Source organism: Anoplopoma fimbria, chromosome 4, assembly GCF_027596085.1.
Source record: "Anoplopoma fimbria isolate UVic2021 breed Golden Eagle Sablefish chromosome 4, Afim_UVic_2022, whole genome shotgun sequence".
NCBI lineage: Eukaryota > Metazoa > Chordata > Actinopteri > Perciformes > Anoplopomatidae > Anoplopoma > Anoplopoma fimbria.
This window is the reverse complement of record NC_072452.1, coordinates 5,885,694-5,909,169: the sequence shown is the minus strand read 5'-3', so window position 1 is coordinate 5,909,169 and position 23,476 is coordinate 5,885,694. Positions and strand designations below refer to the sequence as shown.

The following is a 23,476-nucleotide window of genomic DNA, read 5'->3' as shown; positions in this document are numbered from 1 at the left end:
TAACCCCTGAAGTGATTTACACATTTGCTAGAAGGTATAATTCAAATTAGAATGTATTATCCTATTACCTACCCGTGGCATTCGCATAACTGAGTTAAGTGAGCTCTTATTGCACATGAAACCATTCAGATACACAGGCTACATGAAAAAAGAACAATTTGAAAAGATCACGGTGTATTCGAAAAACAAAACGTTTTACATGTGACACGTGGCATCGGACACAAAAAGCAACATCGGTATAAATATGATGTAACAATGGGACGAAACCTTCATTGCACAATCTGTAAGCAAAACGTATAATCATAATACACCTCAGCCTTTCTCTTAAAGCTGGAATTGAAATGCCCCCAATAAGTTATAGACACTGGGTTGAGTCCAAAACACCATGAGACAGTACATGTAAAAATATGACCACATTTGGGAATAAAAGTTTAATCCCATTCTGTCAGTTTTCATTGCTGAAGCTTCTGTGTTTACACCAAGAAACCCCAGATCCTCTACATGAGTGCCACCCTCCCTCCCCTAAGTGGCAAGATTTGGCCTGAAGGGATCCTCATTTATGAAGACAAATGAGTGATGAGAATAATAATATGGAGGGTAGACCTACATTGTTACCGTCCTAATCTCTTGAGGGCGGCTCACAAAATGAAACCATTCCTCATTTAGCTGCAGACCGTGAATCCCCCCACTGTCAGAGCTGGAGTTTGACACAATAGGAATGCTATCCATATAGATCTGATGCTTCAAAATATGTTAAAAACTAACGTAAGTGCAAAATCAGAACGTATGACTGTGATCGGTTGGATTCAGAAGAAAAATCACAGCGCGTTGCTCCCTCTAGTGGTTCCCCTTGCTCAAGATGTGAGAACTGAAGAACTTTCTGATCTGTGTGATGCCATGGAGAGGACCTAACAACCGACATATAGATACGTTTGTTCTGAGATCATTGATCACATCCCACCACAAGGCATCAGCCATATGTTTTTTGTGTGTGATCAGATGATCAACCCTGACCTGAAAGTCACTCAGTTTGATTCTATACATAATAATTCAGGTTGATATCGTCTTCTGTTCTCATGCTTGACTAAGATGGAGTTTTGAAAAAAGAAACTACAGCGAAAAACATAACACTTTATGTATTTTCAATTAGTTAAGTACATTTTTTTCTGACCCTATTGGATTTATACTCTATTAACTGGAATTGAAAGTTTATGGGCCTGTAGGTATATATTTTATACCACTGTCTTAATGTCACTTACAGTACTAAATTATTAATATACAAAGGTCTCAAAGTCCCTCTGAGACGAGGATGAACTGTATATGTATATATATATTAAACAAGGTGAGTCAGATCACACTCACCTTTTGTACATTTTGTGTCGGTAAATTACAATTTGAAAACATAACAGACTTTGCTCTGTAAGCACGAATCACAGAATTGAAACAAAGCAAAACACACTTCAAACCTCCATTTAAAAAATACAACTAAAAACGTCATCTCAGTGGTCTGTTTTGAAATTCTGAATACACCTTTGCCAGTGTGAATATATTAAGTAGACAGTGTCAGTGGGTTAATGGACGCCTTCCATTCTCTGCTTTGTTTCTGCGTTATTGTTAGCGTTCAGATTTTCAGCGGACCCAATCATGAGGAATTCAATGCAAATATGGTTGTGCTGATCAGTCAGCCATACAAGACGAGCAGATGCTTGAATTAAACTCTCATTACGAGGTAATTAATATACCTGACTGGCACAAAGCAGGATATCTCTCTCTACTGTGACATTCAACTGTTTCAAAAGAGCCTGTCTTACGATAGCATTGTGTTTAAAATGAAAAGGGGGGCAGTTGAACCACTAGAGGGAGCGGTACGCCATGATTTACTTCAAAAGTGCATGGGGCACCAAAATTACAATAAATGCCCCATTTTACCCAGACAGCTTCACACTGTGGTGATTGACACATTTTATTTTTTTTCAAAAGCTGTTTTGATGCTCTTGAACTATTAGAACAGCTGGAGTGACAACAATTAATTGAGAGCTCGGTCTCAGTTTGTGATTGAACTTTCCGTGTCAGCCTTCAAAATGGCTAGCGCGAGCATGTGGAGCATCGTCAGTCTGTCATCTAGAACAGCATGTTTGTCAGAAGAGAGAGAAAAAAAATAAAAAATAAACACAGAAAACCCACAACCTGGCGTTGGCAGCTCCATCAATCATGCACACATTTGGAGCAGCAGTCATACCACAAAAACATCAATCTGTTGTTGACAGGGTCCTCATTAGTACATGGTTATTCTGTGTTTTTTTTTACCAGGAGATGTATTTTGTGAGAGACAGAGCAAGAGACAGGGAGGGAGAGCAGGGGGTGGCCAACAGGGAGGCAATAATGGCAAAATCAATTTCACACACGACTGCGTTTGGGAGAGGTGAGTGGCAGCGGGCATCTTGATCTGTCCATCGGCCCGATGCATCATAACTCCTGTTAGACTAACCGATCGACGAGGGCCAACAAGCGTGACTGCATGGATGATGTGGCTATTAGAGCAGGAAACAGGGCAACCAGACATCTCTGTCTGCAGGTGTGCAGTGGAGCTGAGCTCATACACCAACTGTTTAACCTTCAGCTTCCACAAACGGACTCCGAGGAATAATAAATTAGGCCACGAGGAAACATATTTTACTCCTCTGGAAAGATATTTTTGTGATTCCCTCACCAAAATATACTGGAGATAATATCTTGGTAATTATCTTCTAACAGTTCAAAAGCTCTGTTCCTGATGTATGAGAAGGCCAGAAATTTGCACTTATACAAAACAAGTGATGACTGATATGTGTCTTTGTCCAGAAAACGACTCAATGACAATAAACCCCCTACTTCACCTCTACCGGTCAGTGACAGAACAGTCACAGGGGACAGCGGAGAGGACAATCTGTCTGACGTCATGTTTGTGATATTTAGATAATAACGTCCTTCACACGTTCAATGATTCAATTATCAGCCGTGTCCTTTATCATCACCCCTGAGGGTCATCGGAGTGCAAAACTGCGCAAGGTCCTGATCACAAAGGAGGCTATTTTCAGTGACTTTGTGGTTGGTTTAAGGTTTTCAGGGCTATGACTAGGAGGAGATTAGAAATGTGATTTATTTTGAGTCCAGAGAAATTAACAGAATTTCGAAAAAGTAAAATCAAGTTAAACGGAAAGTTCATGTTGTCAGTGGGTTTATTTGACTTTTTTGTTGAGCGCTAGATGAGAACATCGATGCCACTCTCATCTATTTGGCTATAAGCTAAACATGTGGCAATAAGCTAAACATGTAGCTACAGCAAGCAGCCAGTTAGCTTAGCTCAGCATAAATACTGTACACACAGGGGAAACTGCTAATCTCCTTGCCGACTTCCTAGAGTCTAATTGTAGAAGTTAATTAGCGAGCATGAAAGGTGCTAAATGCGAGTATGAGAGCATTTCTATTTCCGCCCAACGACTCTCAACATGGCGACCACTGAGCCAGTGGCTCGAGCTAATGGTGCTCCAGGGTTCAAACTACGGCAAAAGCGCTGACAGAGCTAACTGGAGGGTGTAGGCGACACTTCTGCAGCTGTAACCGCCATATGAGCGCGGTGCAGAGCGACGCCATAATCTAGACAGCAGGGCGCGCTAGCATGCACGAACATACACTACAAGACTCAAGCTTGAAACTCTGCTAAACAGCACACACAGAGGCAGTAGTTGTTTGCTGCAATATCATTTCTTAAAATATAATATAGCACAACTTTACAGGTGCTAGTAGGTTTTTTTTGTTACCTTTGCACGGAACCAGTCTTAAACTAAGCTAAGCTAAGCAACTAGCGACTGTAGCCTTATATTTAGTGTAGAGATGTGAGAGGTATCGGTGTTCTCATCTAACTCTCTGCAAAATGATGTCTTTAACGTGATCTAAACAGAGAGAGCCAGAGCATGAGGCATTGCTGGACTTTTATTAGTTTTTTCTCTTGTTGGTAATGTAGTGTAGCTACAGTAAATCCCATTACCCTACCTTAGCTGCCACAATTACCAGTAGCTGAATGAATGATTGAATAATAAAAAGTCCACAGGGCTGTTCTACTTTCGGCTTTTAACGAAAAAGAGCAAGCCTTTCTTCGCTCAACCTCGAACATGTGGTGTGATGGTGTTCCACTGCAGATTTATAATAATAATCATGATAACACTGCGTGAGCTCTGGTCCATAGACTTTGTGAAAGTTCCCAAGATTAATGCCACAAAATGCAGTGAAATATGTATGTAATGTGCGTAGGGCAGGTCACATCTGTTAGACACAATCTAAAGAAGTGGATGACAGCAGTCAGCATCTGAGTGTCTACCCTGGAGGAGCAGCTGTTGAGAGGTTCAGTCACATTCCTTTATTGTACATGCCAACAGGTCGCTTAATAAGCAGATGACTCACTGTTTTATTGCTGCAGTGATCTGCTGACTAATTGCTTTGCTTTCATTTACTTTTTATTCATGCTATGACACTGCTATGGCACAATCTTTGTCTGCCATTTGATTACACCATTGCGGCAGGAAAGAAGCTTAACTCCTACTGATACACGTTTAAATTATTTGCCTTTTCTACTTTCTACCCTACTGATCCCCGAATTTCATCTTTGACATTTCAATATCTTTGGATTATTTCATCCATTTTTGAACGTCATCTGGCCCGCATTCAGGATTTAAATTGAAAATCCAAGAAAATAATTTGCAAGGACCCTTTGTTCTTTCAAACAATTCAACTTTGAATCATCTAGCCTGCTGGCACCAAAAGCAACATGTCTAAATATTCAAATGGAAGTACACTGTAATCATTAAATATAAATCCGTTTTATCCTAATAAATTCATATATTTACACAGCATCGGTGCAGTTCATTCCAGGACGGCGGTGCACGCATCCAAACATCTTGCCAGGTGCACGGTACAAAAATAGGAAAATGAAAAAATCCCATGCTTTATCTTGACTGCAGGCCAAAAGGGATCATGAGGCAGTTGAAGCCGATGCAGACCTTTTAACAGTCATACGTAGCACGATATAAAGAGGACAGTGGCATCTTCCAGTGTGCAGGTGTTCTTCCTTATGTCGAGTCAGATATTTCTAATTTGGTTGATTTGCTCCCATGCTTGCTGTTTCGAGGACCTTAAGAAGAAGAAAATAAATGTGTTCTCCGGGATATGGAAGTGCTTGGTGAGCACATTTTGTTTATCTGTTTGGCAAGAACAATAGTTTTCCTCTTATTGTTTGCAAACTTCCGTAATCCTTGTTTGCTTCCCATCTGTTGAAGGAAGAGAGTCTTCACTCTCACCGGTACAGAGCCTAGCCCCCTTTAGCCACCATTGTGTCCTTTGATAGGTAAACCACCCAGTAGACCATGTTAAAAGCTCCGAAGGACACTGGGAACAGGATCCGTGCATACTTGTCAATTTTGCTGGTTCCTCCCATTCCGGCGGTGGTGGGCTGGGAGCATGGCGTCTGCTTCAGCTCCGGTTTGTTCCCCATCATCTGGATGCGCTCCAGCTTGGGCCCCAGCAGATGCTGCAGGGACGAGGAGCTGGCATTCTGCTTGCACGTCGTCGCCGCCATCACGTCTGGCGTGGACGCCGCAGCCTGGGGCGCGCTTTTCACCAGCTGGGCAGAGGAGGAGGCCACGCTGAGCAGGCTCTCCGACTTGGGGCTGGTGCGCGAGAGGGTGGAGGAGCTGCCGTTGACTCCGCCGGCCAAAGATCGCAGCGCTCTCGCTCGACCAACCCCCGAGATGTTGATGGTGGACATGGCTCTCTGGTGACTGCGGGCCTCTTGGTGGGAAACATAATTCATCCGCTTTCTCAGGTTACCGTTGCTGTCGGGATTCTGCTGAGACAGAGGGAAAAAAATAGATAGTGATATATCTACGTCTTAAGACCTTTAACCACAGGGGGCATTGTTTTTGTGCAAATGATTTGCATTATTTTGACATACATTTTTACAAAACTGTTTCACACAGAACGCAAGCACTATTTGGGGAAAAATCAACGGTTCAAAGACGAAACCTAGTTAAGACAAGGCTTTAGTTTGGCTAGTACAACCCACTCTAGAGACTGGTCTAAACAAAGACTGACTTAGCAGTTAGCACTAGGCTTAGTAAAGATGAGTTGTTGCAACCCGCCCCTTCTCATGTTCTACAGTAGAACCTGACCAATAGATCGACTAACCAGTATTATCTAATAACAGCTATGTTGGTAATGGTACATTTGTTGTAAGAAATTGACTGCTCGCTCAACCCCTCCCCCAAACACTGATGGTCCAACCACGGCTTAGCAAGCACGGCAGACCTGTAAAGCTTTGGACTCAATTACATGTTGAATTGATGGGGTAATCGGAATACAAAGTATTTGTAGAGTGGTGTCTTTTTTCGCCCTTAAAAAATCAATAAATCAAGAGTGAATATATGAGGAACGACAGTGTTCATGTTCTATAACAAGAGCTGCAAACGTTAGCATGGCCAAAGGGTAGCATATCATTAGCTGACTATATTTTGTGGGCTAACAGTGAATTTGAGTTTAAGCTAACGTAGGCAGCTCTCTCCTGCTCTTTGTTGGACCCATTGTTTCATACGTTTCTATGAATTTTGAGTCGTAAATGTTACGAGCATAGCAACAGTAACTAAGTGGATTTTGCCCATTGTGAATTGCATTACAGTATTGCCATCGATATGTTTGAGTTTGTTTAGAAACAGTGTTGGTAAGTTTATTTTTCAACTGTAAAATGTCCTGCTTATATTGTACACAACTCTTTGATAACCAAAGAATTATCAGCATAAATTGTTGTTTATGTCATGTGTTCATGTTTTACAAAGTAGTAATTGGTCATGATATAGTCATCAGCATTTAAAAACGTCAAATATCTATGTAGTAACGGCCTCTCAGTATCTGTCAGGCTCTGTTCTATAGTCCACATGTTTCATAACAGAAGTGTCAATTCATGGTCTGAAGGGTGATTCTGAGGCTTATATATCCTATTAAAGTAAAAATCAAGGATAATAAAATATCTGACCAAAACATTAAGCAAACTGATAGATATTGCTTTTTGTGATAATAATACATTACAGTTAAAGTTCTGGTCTCTTGTTTTGTTAAACTGTAGGCCAACATTTGAAAGAAAATCGTTGGAGGATTTATCGTGTGAATAATCACATTCCTCCCGTCTGCCTCATGTTTTAAGTTGTTTTGCAGTCAAGGTTCTATAAAGCTTTTTTTTCCCTCTCTGAAAACGTAAACCTTGTCATATTGGTCTGATTACGATCCCCCTGACACAGATGGCCTTCATCTTGAAGCAGACGATGTACAGATGTCACTTACCAAGGATTTCACTCATTTCACACAAGCTTAAGACAGAAAGTAGGTAGCACTTCATCGGGGCGGTTATGCAGTGCAGTGTCAAAGGAGCTTATCCTTTGAGAGTTGCTGTTTTCAGGCAGGGAGAGTGTGATGCTGGTTCTGAGGCATTTGCAGGATTTATCCACCCCCCCTCTGAAACTGAAAGGGTTTTATTGTGTCCCGTGTGTGTATGTGTGTATGTAGGTTTGCTTTTTTCTCACGGAGGAGGTCAATGGCTAAGGGGCTGGAACCGTCAACGCGGCCGGTCCCGCACGCCGAGCCCTCTGGTTAGAGCCAACAGGACTTGCTCTCGAGGAAAAGAGTATTAGTTATTTTCCCCAGAGCCCTTCTGAAACCTATACAGATGTACTCGGGCAGCGTTGCCGTGGCAACCTACTAATCCACTGAAGTGCTGTTGTCACTATACCGCATTCAGGCATGATTACGCCACACTGGGATTTGAACTGGAGGGGGTAACTTAAAGTAGTGAGTGTAAAACTGACATATGCATTGCTGGGTGATGTCAGCTCCAGTGATCGGTTAACAGTAGGCCTATATATATTCAATGTTGGCTCTTCGGGAAGAACATGAAGTCTAAGAAATATGCCCTTCTCCTTTCTTTCCACATTCCGTGTGTCAAAACAGTGTTTGCGCAGCACCATAAATACGTTGCTACAGTTACGCGAACAGCGATTTGTAACACGTTCATCATATCTGACTGGGAGCTCTAAAATAGCAGCATGGTATATTCATGAATTCTGATCCAATCCATATGTCAGCTGCCATGGTGTCAATGTGATTTGTCTCAACTAGTGGTGCAGAAATGGGAGATTATGGCAATGTATCCGTGTGGAATTTCAAAACTAGGCTTTCAAAGAAAACACCGTCATTGAGAAACGCCACGATCTGCCGTAAAAATCTGGCCTGTGAAGCTGTTTCAGATGCTTTCGTTGTATTTTTTTTCACACTTTCACATTTTTTATCTGTCAGCTTTAAGTCAGAGTCAAATAAACAGCTGCTAAATTTAAGGTTGAATAAAAGCTAATTTAGTCCAGGCAGATTTTTGGTGTAACAGGGATGGACTATTTTAAAGGGACAGTTTGTATTATTTTTAAAGTTGGGTTAAATGAGCTACCTGTCCATAGTCATTGTATTTCCTACAGTAGATGATGGTTCAGAGATACAGACAGGAGTACCAGCACAATGGCAAAGCAATGTACTGTTGTTGACGGGGGGCAGCAGCCTGAGAGAAAGGCCCAACTAAAAAAAACAATATCAGTTTAAGTGTACCTTATATTTCGAAAATTTGCACCACATTATCTTGCTGTCAGACGGCCATTTCCGTTGGGGATCAGAAGCTGTTTTCTATGCTCTATTAGAAGCCACTAGACTCCTTTGACAGAAAACAGTAACTTTGCCTTCAAAACACAGGAGTTGCTGATACAGATAACAGCTTTAGTTCCCCGTCGAAAAGGGCTGTCTGACAGCAAGGTAAAGGAAATATTCTAAATACAGCGCACAGTTTATGCATCCACAGCAGTACATTGTGTTGCTCCTGTGCTGGTACTACTGTCTACTGTAGGTAATACACTGACAAAAAATAAGTGCCTCATACAACCCCACTTCAAAAAACACCCGAACTATCCCTTTAAGTGTGTCATTTAAATGTCCACCTCATTTAACCACGTTACACAAGTATGTTTTTTCAACATGTCGAGCTATGATGGACAGAGCATTCATGTGTGTAATCAGATAGATATAATCCATGTTCTGACCTTTTCTCGGAACACTGGCAGTCCCAGAATCTTTTTTTGTAATTTTCCACATAAGCAAATATCATTTGTGGGCGGAGAAAGCTCAAACATGGTGGTTTTGTGTGTCACCTGCAATACATTAGTCTATTGTGGGATTTAAGTATAGTATGTTAAGATTGGCAGTGCTAAAAATGATCAGATAAAGGTTCTGGTGATACTTGGGAGTCTAGACTCACATCCTGGGCTCAGATTTCTCCTGTTCACTGTTACAGCTCAAATCCTCTCTGCTCTTCTGAGCAGGAGCACAGCTGACGGTCCTCAGGCAGGCCCACTCCTGGCTGCTCAAAAAGTCTAGGCTAAAGGCCAGATACAGTAAGCACATAATATGGGACACGCTGTGTAAGTGCTACTCAAAGTTAAGTGCTATCAGACTATTCGCCGGGGCCACTTTGAGGGAAGCTCAAAAATCACCTGCAGCGCCTCCTCAGTGTCCTTGACCTTGACAGGCGTGGTTTGGGGCACCGGAGGACATTTGGCCGGCTTCTTCTTGGCGTGCTCGATCTGCGCGTTGGTGAAGTAGTTCACGGCGGCGAACTCGATGAGGGCCGAGAAGACGAAGGCGAAGCAGACGGCGATGAACCAGTCCATGGCTGTGGCGTAGGAGACCTTGGGAAGGGAGTGGCGGGCACTGATACTGAGCGTCGTCATGGTGAGGACGGTGGTGATGCCTTCAATGGAATCAGAAACAGGAGAATGTCAAACATATGAACCTGCACATGAGTAATAGTTGACACGTGATCTGTGTTGGAGGCCAAGATATTCTAATTTAAGATTAAAGACTAAATATCTATATCTATATGCCTATGAAACAGCATGCATTGCATCAAACACCATCACATTGAAGATGAGAATGAAACTCCCAGAAAGACATTTCCTTCATGTAGTTGCCAAATAAATGGGTATAAAGATCATTTGCACAGTGTTCAATAACCCATGTACATTATGTTGCCCTCCATCAGCATATTTCATTAACTGAATGTGGGGGATAATGAACCAAATATATTTGGCTCTCTGAAGGGGGAGACATGTACAAAGAGAACCACAGTATTTACACCTGCATGGATTTTTTGGTCACTAGGAGGCAGCGCAACAAGCTGTAAACACAACATTAACATTTTATGACCTTATAACGTTGATTATTTCAGCCTGCAGATAATCTCTGCCTCAAAATAATATTTTTACAACTATAAATTTGATGTTTATCAAAAGATATTACACCACCAAGAGCTTCCAGTCGCGTACAGTACATCTCCTACTCTACAGCAGCAAATGTGGAATCTCTAACTTCACTCCTCGCAGTGGATCTGCAGTGGCACTGTTCTTAACGTAAGCAAACACTGAGATGGTTGATAGATATACTGGAAATCTGCATCTGTTAAAGCTTTTCTTGTTCCTAACCACGTGAGTTTAAAATTCCACTTACTGTGGCACTAATGGTGTATGCAGTACAGTATGTAATAATCATCAAAGAAATCCATCTTCTTACTGTTTAAGCTGGCATTTGGGTAGCTGTATTTTGGGGGATTTTTTCACAGTAAAAATATCACTTTCACTCAGGCAATGTTTGTGACGAGCGGCCCTTCACTAAATCAGATCTTTACACCAACTGTTTTAATTTTCACCTCCCCACAATAACAGGATTTCACCCTCTTGCCGCAGATATTTTGGTACTTCAGCTTCCTCTGAAAATAGAAAAACAGATGCTGAATCCCAGTTGAAGTTTAATGGATACACAAAAATCTAATCACTCCAAGTCCTCTCAAATAAAAAGTTCAAGATTTTGGGAAACACATGTATTCAATGGATTTCCAAGAGTTGGACGAGATGATTGATATAAATCTCATCTTTGTACGTTAAGTATGGAGACAGAGCCAGGAGGCGATTAGCTAAGCTAAACATAAACCGTGCATTACGAAACAGCTAGCCTTGCTAAATTTAAAGTAAGAAAATACATCTTCTGACAATCCTAAACGGCACTTTATCCAGCCTATCAGTACTTCTGCATCTAATTTAATGCTGTTTCCTTGGCAACCTCACTGAGACAACATGACTTTGGCAGGTCGTGTGCTTGGCTTTAGTTGGCCAAAATAGTAACATAATTCTCCTTAAAAACACAAAATAAATCTAAATCCTACACACTGGACCTTTAACACAGACATGACAGTGATTATAATAGTTTCTGTCTGTATATATAATATTTCAGTTACTGTGGATTCTTAACTGTTTTTTACGTTTTTTTTATTGCTCATTTGCTTAATTATAATACTTATTTTTGATCTTGTTTTTTTTTACTATGTCTCTTGTTTGCACTATCCTCTCTGCTGCTGTAATCCTGTAAATTTCCCCGCTGCGGGACTAATAAAGGATTATCTTGTATCCAGCCACTCATCAACTTTCGCAAGAAAAACAAACAAGCATATTTTGTTAAATGTTGAATTTTGCCTATGAAGTGCACACTGCAGTGATCGGTCTCTGACCCCTCCATCTGAAGCCAAGAATCTCCAGCTCTAATCCTCCCTCCACTCCTCTTTGTCTTCCTGACAAACTGCCTGTTCTGCGCTCCTAGCAGGACACTGTGGTTGAGTCACCCAGGCGGGAAGTCAAAACAGAGTTTGGCTTCAGGGAGGAAGAGGAGAAATCCAAACATCGACCACCCTCTTCCCTTCCCACCCCAGCCTCACCCACCACCGCCTCACGCACATTCAAACACAGCGGATAACGGCAGAAATCCGCTGCCTCAGAGGCTCGACTGATACAACAACAGTTGTGCGCTGTGGCGGGGGGCTGTTCATCTGGACTGTCAGATACATTGGTCACTGCAGGAGAGCGCCATTGATCCCCTACTACTTTATTACACTCCACGACACCGAGAGACATTTCTACTGAGGGTCACACTGTGTTTCTTCTGCTCAGCAGACTCGGACTCAAAAACACAAACTGCACTGTCAGCAGAAACACACGCTGTGTCAAATGCACTCTGAATGGATACAGGTGACACTGCAGTGTGTGTGTGTGTGTGTGTCTGTCACTAGCAGCAAAACCATTACCGTTGATGGTTGGGTCACCATTAGTGATTCAGTGTGCCTAAATGTCGCTGCCAGCCAAAAACAGGCGCGTTATGATAATTAAAGGGGAAGTGCTCCAGTTTTACACATCAGAGTCAGTCTAAAGGTGTTGGGCAGCACATGTTCATATGAAAAATGTTTCATGGGGCCTGATGTGGCTCAAGAGGGAGCTAGGTGAGGTCTGATAAATTACCTCAAGCGATGTCACTTGAAATAGATTAATGGTTTGTAGATCTTTTACTTTTGCTTTACAAATCAGTTTTAAGCCATTAATTGGAACTTGTGGTGTAATGTGTTTTTTAATGTGTGGATTTTAGTGCAGCTCCTTCACAGCCCTTTTCAAGAATGCAAATGGTCGAACAATTCAAACTGTCAGGAAGTTTTCAAAATCCAGCAGCTCAAGTGTTGTCCTAATTAATTTCTTATAACTGATTTATAAAGCATTAGTTAATGATTAACACTATGAACCATTAGTTATATTCATTAAATCTTATTGGAAAGTTGTGCATTTTCACTGTGAAAACCAAAACCAACATTAACTAGAGACAATCTTGAGACACCAAAGTCGTGACACCAAATGTGTTTAGGGGCCACTTCACCTCCTCCAACGCCCCGGCACCCTTGTACGGACCACATACATCTTCACATCGGCCTTCATCTTGATCTCAACTACACACCTGTAAAGTTTCGTGAATGCTTCTTGCAAAGTTGCTACGCTATTGTGTTGTCAAAATCTGTCCACCGATAGACAGAAACATAAACACAAAAGGACACAAAAGCATCTCTTTGGTAGTTCCCGCTACAAAAGTGTCTCCAGGACCACAAGACACAAAAAAACACAAAGAAAAAATTAAAACAATAAGACTATATTTCACTAACAGACCACTTTCATGTTGTAACTCCCCATACTTCTGGCATCATTAATAGTCAGCATGTCACAAAGCTGCTCAAAGAATCATTAATCACCACCGACACTCACATTTCTCTCATAACCCAAGTTAAAATGACCCCTCGAAAATGATGCTCCAAACAGATAATCTACCAGAGCTACTTTTGAAATGGCGGACGAGTGTGTTTGCCATTATCATTGAATGACTTTCCATCAACATAAGTGGAGGGACGTGGTGGACAAATTACCAGACTGAGACGTCCCTTGATAACAAACCAAAAACAGCCGGCAACACTGGTCTAGTTTTAGCAGCACTGTCTGTCACCCTGCCTCTCTATCGACACACACTCATCAGTCTATTCTAGGACAGGGACCCAAACGCTGTAACAGGGGAGCCATGGAGAGCGCAACTGGGTCACAGGCCAAAAAACGAAAGTTACTGATGATGTAGTGATGCTGGATAAAATGTGATAAAATGCCAGATAATGTTATAACATCACTCTTTTCATAAGCAATGTGTAGTTGTCAATTATTTTAACTGTAACAATACTACTGAGTAATACTGCATTGTTTTATTTTTATATAATTGAAAACTGGAAATCCCTGGTTTTGGAGCAAAACGTACTAAGTAACTTAATAACAATGCAGAGGGGTAAGATAGGTGATACGCTGCAACTACTTATAACTTAGCCTGACATTTAGTCAATGGGTCACATTTACAAACCTGTTCAAATCTGTTCATAAACTGTGTGAACCAAAATGTTATGCACAAATCAGGGATACATTTATATTTTCTTACCTAAATTTGTTTTTACACTGCAAATATATATTGAAATGCTACTGACAAAGCCTAAGCACAAAACATGAAGGCAAACCTCATTCATTGATGCTATTAATAAATATTACATTTCATTCAAAGCTTCTATTGAGGTTTTCAAATAAAGCTTAAACTGTCGGCCCTATACATTATATTTTATGACGCAATCACCCTAGAAAAAAGAAAATATGATTTGATGTTTTTGTGATTATATAAATGTAATTTATATATGGATTAAAGCAGTATTTCATCAGATAAAAACATGTTGTGAATTGTAGAAAATGATTACATCCATCTTTTTTTCACTAGTTTATGACTTTTGGACTTTGCAACGTTCTCGAGTAATTGGGTAAGGTTGAATCACACAAGTCGAAACCAACCTAGCCACCACTGAAATCTAGTAGTATAATACTAATAATATTAGTGTAGTCTGATCTCTTTCCGCCGTGCAAAATTACGGAATTATAACTTTGTAAAGTGTGCCTTTTCTGCCTTCCACCCAGACACTATTGTCTACATTTCTTAATTATTTAAAAAAAAAAATGCATAGAGCAAAATGTAGAATTTAATTTTCTGACTATTATACATGTGATTACATCTGAGACTATCCATTTGGAGCAAAATGTTCTGGGGGCATCATCACATCCTTTTTTTGATGAGTTAAAATTTGTTAAAAAGATCATAACCTCAATAAATTACACATTGCTCCTTGAAAAAGTACATTTACCAATACTCTACTAATTACTCAGCAGCAAAAATAACGTTCTATATTATCTATATAAGATAATATAGAACGTTATTACATTTTATTCTATTTGAGGTCCTTACTCTATAAAGCTGAACCTCATATAAGTACCATATACCCTTTTTTTAATTAACTGCTCTTGATTGGGTATTCTTTATGTAAAATAAAAAATCTGTCGACACTGAAATTCAAAGTTTCCTCTGGGGGCATCTTGCCTATAACAACTACTTAAATACTCTCACAGGGCATCCTTTCCCATCAAGGTTGTATAAGAGTTCCAACCCATCTAGAGAACATTTTATATCATTCACTATTTGAGAGCCAAAATCGTTTATGTAAAACTGCATTTCTGGTCGTAGCTTGAGGCGTCTCTGCTTAGAAGATGCATCCAAATGTTTTTTCCTAATGCTGTCAGCTGTTTATTCTAGCGTTTCAACCCAGTCTTAAAAAACTAACAGCAGGGAATTTGCATTGCATGAGGTAAAGGTAAAAAAAAAATAATCTAAAAACACTGAAGTTCTTTATATTCCTCATAATCACCTGGCACTGTAACATCACATTGTAGCGCAGAGTGGAGAGACACACATGCAGCAGGCATCAAGTAGAAAATAAACAGAGAGCAGAGACGAGGGATGAGGGATGTGTGAGGTCTACATACCGAAGACTGTGCGTGCCGGGACCGATTCTTTATTTATCCAGAAGGACACTTGGGAGAGGATTACTGTCATAATGCAGGGGATATACGTCTGAATCATGAAGTAGCCCATTTTACGTTTCAAGTGAAAGTAGACCGTCATCACCACGTATTCACCTGGAGGATCAACAGAAGTGAATTAGTTTGATTAACAAAGAATTTCAAAGTCTCGGCGCGACAGATTCCACTTAGCGTGGCTTCAGACCCCTTTTATTCTATTTGATGGCTTTTTCATGCTCCTCTACATTTTCACCCAGACGGACACATGGCAGCAAACTTTCTGCTGCTAAAATCTTTTTGGGAATGCTTCAGTATTTATTTATCTGAATCCGCCTCAATACACGATGTTGACAGGGTCTGACTTCAAAAGGCTGGTGCTGTCTGCTGGTGGAGGCCCAATGGAGGGTGTTACATTTTTTAAGTATTTTTCCTGTCATTCATGCGGAAAATACAGTGCAGACCTGGCAACATCTACCAGGTTTGACATAGTATAATACATGCAAACGTCTTTTCTATCCCCAAAAATATTTTACGCTCTTTTGTAATTCATCTGTAAAAGACAGAAAAGTATTTTGCTTTGAAGCATTGAGTATACCGTTTGATAAGTCATAAATGGTATGAGGAGGAGCGAGTCTCACCTGTGATGGATTTAATGGTTTCGCTGGAGACCGTCTGGCCGATGAGATCATACTGAACGAGGCTGGAGGACTCAGGAGGAACCTCCACTGAATGCTCAGGCCCTTTGGTCCACGTGTAGATCATCTCTGTTTTAGGATAGGCATCTGTGGGCAGACAGCAAAGCCCCCCGATGTGAGTCACTGACTGTAAGTTATGAGCAGTGCAGTAAAAAAAATGTGAATGTGTTGGTATGCTGTGTACTCATCTATGATATGATTTTACATAGCTGTAAGCGTGTATGTATATATATTTATATATATGTATATGTATATATCTGTTTTGTCAATATAGATACATTTGTAGGCCTTCTTGACACCCAACTGGTTGGATAACATCTTCTAATCCTACCATCTGTCTCCTGATTGGCTAAGAAATTGTTCATAAATTGGGCTCGTTATAGTCCTGCGACTGACACTTTTTTAGAAGCTTTTTGAGCGGAGATCAATAAACGGAGAGACTTGGTTTCTTCTCATGCTTGCACTTCGCGGTTGTACATTTTGGTCCTTATTCTATTTCCTCATTGCAGCAATCCACAGACAGAAATGAGCAGCAGGAAAGTGAGTGGACAGTCAGCCTCCCCCAGCTTATTTTATCGAATTCAATTCAAAATCTATCTAGCACTCATATAGTACTTAGTTCTTATGCGAGTGCTCTGATTAGTAGGCCTGTTTTTTGAAATAGCCATGTTGGTATTCATCAATGATCCATTGTTTGATTACAACATTTTCCTGTCACTGCTAAGAATCAACTGTGAGATTGGCTCCTTAGATCGAATCGTTGAATAATCAAGAACTCGGGGTTACCTCTTGGAAACGAGATGGCTGTGCTAAGCGTCACTTTGGGGCTGAACAACTGCAACTGCGTCAAACCTGATTGTACACTCATAAAGCAACTTGAAGACGTTTTTTCTTCTTCGCCTATCCTAGCTCCGCTGCGCAAGCCTTCCCAGCAGCTGATTGGCTGTGAGCTAAGACCTACACATGATCCAGGGGCGTGTACCCTAAAGAGATGATGCATCAATATAAAGGGGGAATAAAGAGTGTATTTTTAAAGTGCCTGGCCACACTGGCTATACACATCTGACACCACTTGTCAGCATTATTAATACTGTAAAAGAACATATACCATGAACTATGTATCAGGTGATTCTTTGGGTGTTAATGGGACAGTAGACATTTCATAAACTTAGATGTTATGGGGCATACATCCTCATACAACGGTTGGTATGATATCTTACGAATTAGTTACTCCTTATTTTTCATGTGTCAATTTCTGCTTATTACATACTATCGGTCTTCACAAGAAACATCTTAGTTAGGTGTGGGCAACGTGTCTAGTTGGTTAGGTTTTGGAAAAAGATCATGTTTGGGTTTAAATAACTACGGAGGTGGCGTGACTTAAAGAACGGAAGTTATGTGACACACAGCAGTCTCTTTGGTGAAAGACGTTTTTTTTGTTTGGTAGTGTACAGTGTACAGTTTGTCAGAGTTTTACTTACTGTAATAAAACAGCGGCCTGCTGCTGCTGGAGTTATTGATGTAAATAAGAGCCATGAGAGTGGATCAAAACATTAAAGTTGACATAAAACCAAAACAAGGAGCTTAAAGACACTTTATGAATAATATTTCATGATATATTTAATTTGATATTCATTGTTTCTCAGACAATTGTAATCATGGCAGGGTGGAAAACCTCTGAAGCAGCATTACAGGAAACTAAAACTCTCCACTGACTAATTCATCTTTTAAGGCTACCAGCTCTTTAGGCAGATTGACCGTTCGGTTCCATTCAAACTTTAGTGTGATTCATTTCATACTCTGCAGGTGTTTGTTTGGTTGATTGACGAGAACGATCACTTTCTGGTATTGCTGATACAAATACACAACAACAACCAATCCACTCTTTCAGACCCACTGAAACTAGTGCAGTGTGGTTGGAGTCAAAGTTTTTAGAGGTCCCATCTGTCACTTATTCACTCACTAATGCATCACGCTAACAGATACATTCTTAACTGTGTCTGACTTAAGGATACTTTAAATCCTAAAAGTCTCTTCTTTTTTTTTTATTTCCCAGCGTTTTTGCTGTATGTATCCTGGCCAGGTTGGCCGGTCTAAAAAGCCAGTCGTCTCTGCCTGCCACTCCCTATGGGACTCCACATCGGCAGGATACCAACTGTGCTGCCAAAACAAAATGACTCTGGTGTGTCATGGAGTGGAACGCCACGCAAGTCCAGATGGAGGAACAGAAAAAAGGAGTCGAAGCGAGGGAGCGAGGGAAGGAAAAGAGTGATGGAGGAACGATGAAGGCAGGGCAGACAGAGAGAGAAAATGAGCACATACACACACACACACACACACACACACACACACACACACACACACACACACACACACACACACACACACACATACACACACTTCAGCTATGGAAAATAGCTGCATAGGTCTGCACTATCCTGAGGCAGAGGAAGGGATTGTGACCTTTCCTTCGCTTCAGGCCCCATCAGATCCATGGTCGCTTCCTCCTGACTGGAGGCTAGCAGCAGCAGAGCAGGATGGTGAGAGGAGGGGGACGAGGAGGAGGGGGGGGGACGGATGACAATAACTGAGAAATGTGAATTTGTCCTCTGCAATGTCACCACACTGGGTAATTGTGTAGTGTAAAGGCAGACTCGTTGTCTTTTCCCTTTCCCTTTCTCTTGCAGATGTAAATCTTCAAATCGCTGCTCTCCTCCGATAAGACGGAGCCGAGAAACTCCTTTTATTCCAGATAAGTCGTTTCTGCTGACCAGTGGGCCCACTATGAACACTGATGCTGAGCCAGGACTCCATTGTTCCCAGTGAACAATGAAATACTTAATTATTAGTATTAGCAGTCTTTGTGTCTCACAGAGAGCTCAGCGTCTCGGCACTCTTTTCACCACGGAGACCGTCTCCCTTCAGGTCTCCCTTCAGGTCTCCCTTCAGGTCTCCCTTCAGGTCTCCCTTCAGGTCTCCCTTCACGTCTTCAGGTCTCCTTCACGTCTCCCTTCAGGTCTCCCTTCACGTCTCCTTCCGTCCCTTCAGGTCTCCCTTCAGGTCTCCCTTCAGGTCTCCCTTCAGGTCTCCCTTCAGGTGATCAGGGTTTTTGTCAAGACCGAGCCAGGACAAACTTTTGATTTGTGACAAGCTTCTTCACCTCCATAAACTCTTAAAAAACTTTACTTAAAAGCTAATTCCCCACCAGTTTCCAGTCTTTATGCAATGCTAAGCTTCATATTCACTGTACAGACATGAGAGTCTAAAAAATAAGTCAAACTATAATCTTTAAAGTTTTTTTCATTTTCTAATGTCCTTGCTCCTTCTTACCGAAGTCACTCCATTATCTCTGAGATGGATAAACAGCTTTTGAGGGTAAAACATTCAGAAACAACCTGCTGTGTATTACTTGCAAATTGCGACTCCCCTCCTGTTTAGTGATGCAAAGTGATCCGGTGGGGTCTCCTATGAAACGATGCAAAATGCAAAATGCAGTGTGGAGGCTTCTCAGCGACGGGGTTTATTTGTTTACAGCTACTATGATAACGACTCAGACACAAAGCGGTAAACGGCGTTAATGATTCATGGATGAAATATATCACACACGTACTGTAGCTATCTGTTCACGCTCTGTTAATGGCATCTTTTGCACGTCTCTCCCATATGTGAATGAAAACATGCATGACCGCTACATTTATTAGAAGCTGTAGAAAGGTCAGAGGTCAAGCAGCAGCTCAAGCATTGCAGTAATACACACACACACACACACACAACACATACACTGGACTTACAGCTTCCAAACTTGAGGGGGCACGCATGTCCATCCATGGGGAAGTCCACAAGCTTCATGGGACACTGAGCACTGATGGTCAACCTGTTGCAGTCCAGAGAAGAGTTGCTCAATTAAGAGACAAATAGACACACACACTCACACACACACACTAAATGTTAGCATGCACTGTTGTAAACTAGCAGTAGAGAAATCACAGCAATTGGTTGCAGAGCCTACGGTTGGTTATTGTGACATAAATCTCCATCAGCGATGAGATAGAGGGCTATCACACCAAAACCTTCTCATTTAAGAGGTAAAGGAGCAGTTACGTGACTGTTATATTGTACTAAAGTTTTTAAACGTTTGGCAGCCTCTGCACTGCCTCCACACAGCTCTGCACTGTTTACACAATATGAGCCAGTGGGTTTGGACTTCACAGCAAAACTGCACAATCGCTTTAAATCAAACAAAGTCTGTTTTTCTTTTTTAAATCGGTGCGAACACAAAAATATTTAAAACGAATTATGTGATGATACCCATCTTACCAAAATAAATATTCAAGTAGTAGGAGAATAGACAAACCCCAATGATGAAGTTCAGGCCAAAGTTATAGCTTTGAATATTCATCATCAGGTGTTTAATGCCAATAGACTTAATGTGACATTACATTACAGTCATTTAGCAGACGCTTTTATACAAAGCGACTTACAATCAGTAGTATATTGCATATCATTCACCCATTCACACACTGATGACAGGCTACCATCAAGGTGCCACCATCAGACTCTAACTAACATTCATGCAACATCCAGTCCACACCGATGGCAAGGCTTCGGGAGCAACGTGGGTTTCAGTGTCTTGCCCAGGGACACATCGACTGCCGAAGCCGGGTATCGAACCACCGACCCTCTGATTGGAGAACTACCTTGCTCTCCACTACGCCACAGCTGCCCCTGTGGTGATGTAGTATCGTACAGTACCTCATGGTGTACAGGATGGTGCCGTTCTTCATGATGCGGAAAAGCTTGTTGGGGGCCGTCATGTTGTGAGCCACGGACTTCTTGCCGTTCCTGAAGAAGGTGTCCGGGGTCCAAACTTTGGTCACCATCAGGTTGTTCAGCCTCAGGATCTCTATGGGGCCCTCGTACCTCAGCCTCCGGTCCACCCACGTCTGCCGAAAGAACACGTCCATCGTGTACTCCTAGGACAGGGAGATTGGCGAAAGCAAGAGAAAACATCTGAGGTCACGTGGGTTGGAACGATATCGCTCCGTGATTATCTGAATCTTGTTTTTGAGGGAACAATGGTTTCCCCTGTGCTCTTCTGTGATGACCAGATGTTTAACAAAGCAAGTATTAACAGTATTAATACAACAAACACGTGTGTTTAACTCCATTCAAAGCGTGGGTACGTACCATTTCAACATCCGAGACAGGCCCAAAACTGGTCACATAAATGTCCGTCTTGACCTCAGTCACAGTTCCTATTGAGCCAATGAAACAGACAACAAGTGTCACATTTCATTTCCCCATTTTAAACCCTGCAGTGATGTCACAGTCCAGCCTCAGTGAGACTCCAGTCTTAAACACTTCATATCAAACCTGCAGCTCATCAAACCCAGAAGACATGCAATAGCTTATATAGAGCTGTAGGGCCTTTGCATAATGGAATGGAGGAAAAACAGCTTTAAAGATGTAAAAGCATAATCCTGCGTGATTTCTTTCTACCAGTGAATGAATGTGGAGGCAGACCATTGTCTATAATTGCATAAGATAAGCAAAGCTACAGCGCATGCATGTCTGTTGACAGACTCTATGTTAGAATGACGCTGGTTCTTAACAACTTGGAGACACGATGTACAGAAAAACCAAATCCGCACTTTTAGCACTTGAAGTTCCATGCATCAAACGTTTGTCCTGCAACATACACACACAAACACACAAACACACACACACACACACACACGCTGGTTATATAACCACATTCGCTTAAATGTGTGAGCTTACAGGCCCCTCTTCCCTCGGCAAAACTACCAGGCTTACAGGATCAAGTCTGAACCATTGCGTGTGTTGTGACATACTAAAGCAACATGTTCTATATGATGCAAGTCTCCCACTCAGAGAGAAAAATAAAATGTATGCTGACGTGTTTTTGAGGGCCTAAAGATTGTAAAGCCATTTGATGCAGATTTATGATTTAAAGGGACAGTTCACCCCAAAATTGGGAATATAGGAGTCTATTTTTCCTTTATGTTTTGGTGTGAGTTGTCTTGCTTTGTAAGCAACTGCTCACAACAAGGTCTGTGGATTATTTTCAGCAACCGGGTCATGATTTCTGAAATGAGACCCTGCTGTTGAGTTTTTCAAATGTACTTTTTGCCGGTTTACACAAGTCAATATAGTCCCATTTTATTAGAGAGAAGGCAGACATCTCTATGTCAGATATCTCCAATAATATGCCACTCACAACAAAACAATCTAGAATTATAAATAGCACTACAGGTGGGAGCAAAAATGTCCATTTTTTATTTCGGGTGAACTGTCCCTTTAAGTCTATACAAATCAAACTGACTTAAAGGGTGTATTTGGTGCTCAATAGTGACTTAACAGTTTATTGCACTGTTTGAATATCATAGGCATGAAAAAAAGTCAAAGAAAAACTAAAATGTAAGTGTTTTAGAGGTGACATACAGTGTGTGTTTGCTGTTTAATGGTGGCTTTACAGCTACCTTTATTGCACCTATTATATACCGTTTTAAGCTGCTATGGCACACAAAAAAAGTCAAATAAATGATAAAGTTGCATCTTCCTTCTTTTAAAGAGAAGATGTCATGTGATTGCTATTGGTAGTTCTAGTATGCAAAATGCTTCCTACTGCACAAAATGCAGTTTCCTTCTTCTACCTACCGCCGAATCCAGGTCGCAGCCTGTTGTCATAGCCGTCCAGAAGTCGGTCCAAAATGCGAGTAAAATTCTCCGGATAAATCCTTTCATCCTTCTTTGTTTGTCCGGAGATTTTCTTAACACTAGAAAGAAGAGAAGAAACAAAAAAGAATCAGGGTACCATAACTTCAGCTCCAAAAAAAAAAAAAAAGAAGAAGAGGAAGAGGAGGAAGAGGAGGAGCGGGAGGTTTCAGCACCGCGGACAGCGGCGACACTTTGGGACTCACCAAGTGGCCAAACAGAAAAAGTAGAGGAGGGTCCGGATGGAAGCGGGCCACATCGCTGTCGCCGTCTCCTTCTTCTTCTTGGCAGAAAGCATCTCTGCATGCCATGCTTCAAGCCTCTTCACATCTCACCCCGACACACGCCCCACGTGTCCCGGGGAGCAGCGGGAGAGGGACGCGGCGGCACCGGGGAGAGCCTCTCTGCAGTCTCTCCAGACGGGCACAACACACGCACACGCACCTGCACACGCACGCACGCACACGCACACACACACACACACACACACACACACACACTACACCTTCAACCCCCAGCCCCGGTCACCTCTTGTCCGGATCCGAGGTGGTGCTGCTGCTGCTGCTGGCGTCCAGAGAAAGAAACAATCCTCTCTCTCTCTCTCTCTCTCTCTCTCTCTCTCTTCACTCTCTTGTTTGC

General features: G+C 41.7%; 1 protein-coding gene across 1 annotated transcript; it reads right to left on the bottom strand.

The window, feature by feature from the left end:
- Positions 1-5,344: 5,344 nt before the first annotated feature.
- gabra4 (gamma-aminobutyric acid type A receptor subunit alpha4) lies at positions 5,345-23,135 on the bottom strand. The gene is made up of 9 exons (XM_054596918.1): positions 23,044-23,135; positions 22,781-22,899; positions 21,290-21,357; positions 20,855-21,075; positions 19,894-19,976; positions 16,046-16,189; positions 15,372-15,524; positions 9,609-9,865; positions 5,345-5,881 (listed from the first exon to the last, which is right to left on the bottom strand). The coding sequence occupies exons 1-9, from the start codon at positions 23,133-23,135 to the stop codon at positions 5,345-5,347; spliced, it is 1,674 nt and encodes a 557-aa protein (XP_054452893.1).
- Between the last annotated feature and the right edge of the window lie 341 nt (positions 23,136-23,476).

What these genes read in the sequence shown, in the direction of transcription:
- gabra4 (XM_054596918.1), bottom strand. Translation starts at nt 23,135, where the DNA reads ATGCTTTCTGCCAAGAAGAAGAAGGAGACGGCGACAGCGATGTGGCCC. An exon ending in CTGTCTCGGATGTTGAAATG is followed by an intron (nt 21,076 to 21,289) that starts GTACGTACCCAC and finishes TCCCTGTCCTAG; the next exon opens with GAGTACACGATGGACGTGTT. An exon ending in CCCGGCACGCACAGTCTTCG is followed by an intron (nt 9,866 to 15,371) that starts GTATGTAGACCT and finishes ATTCCATTGAAG; the next exon opens with GCATCACCACCGTCCTCACC.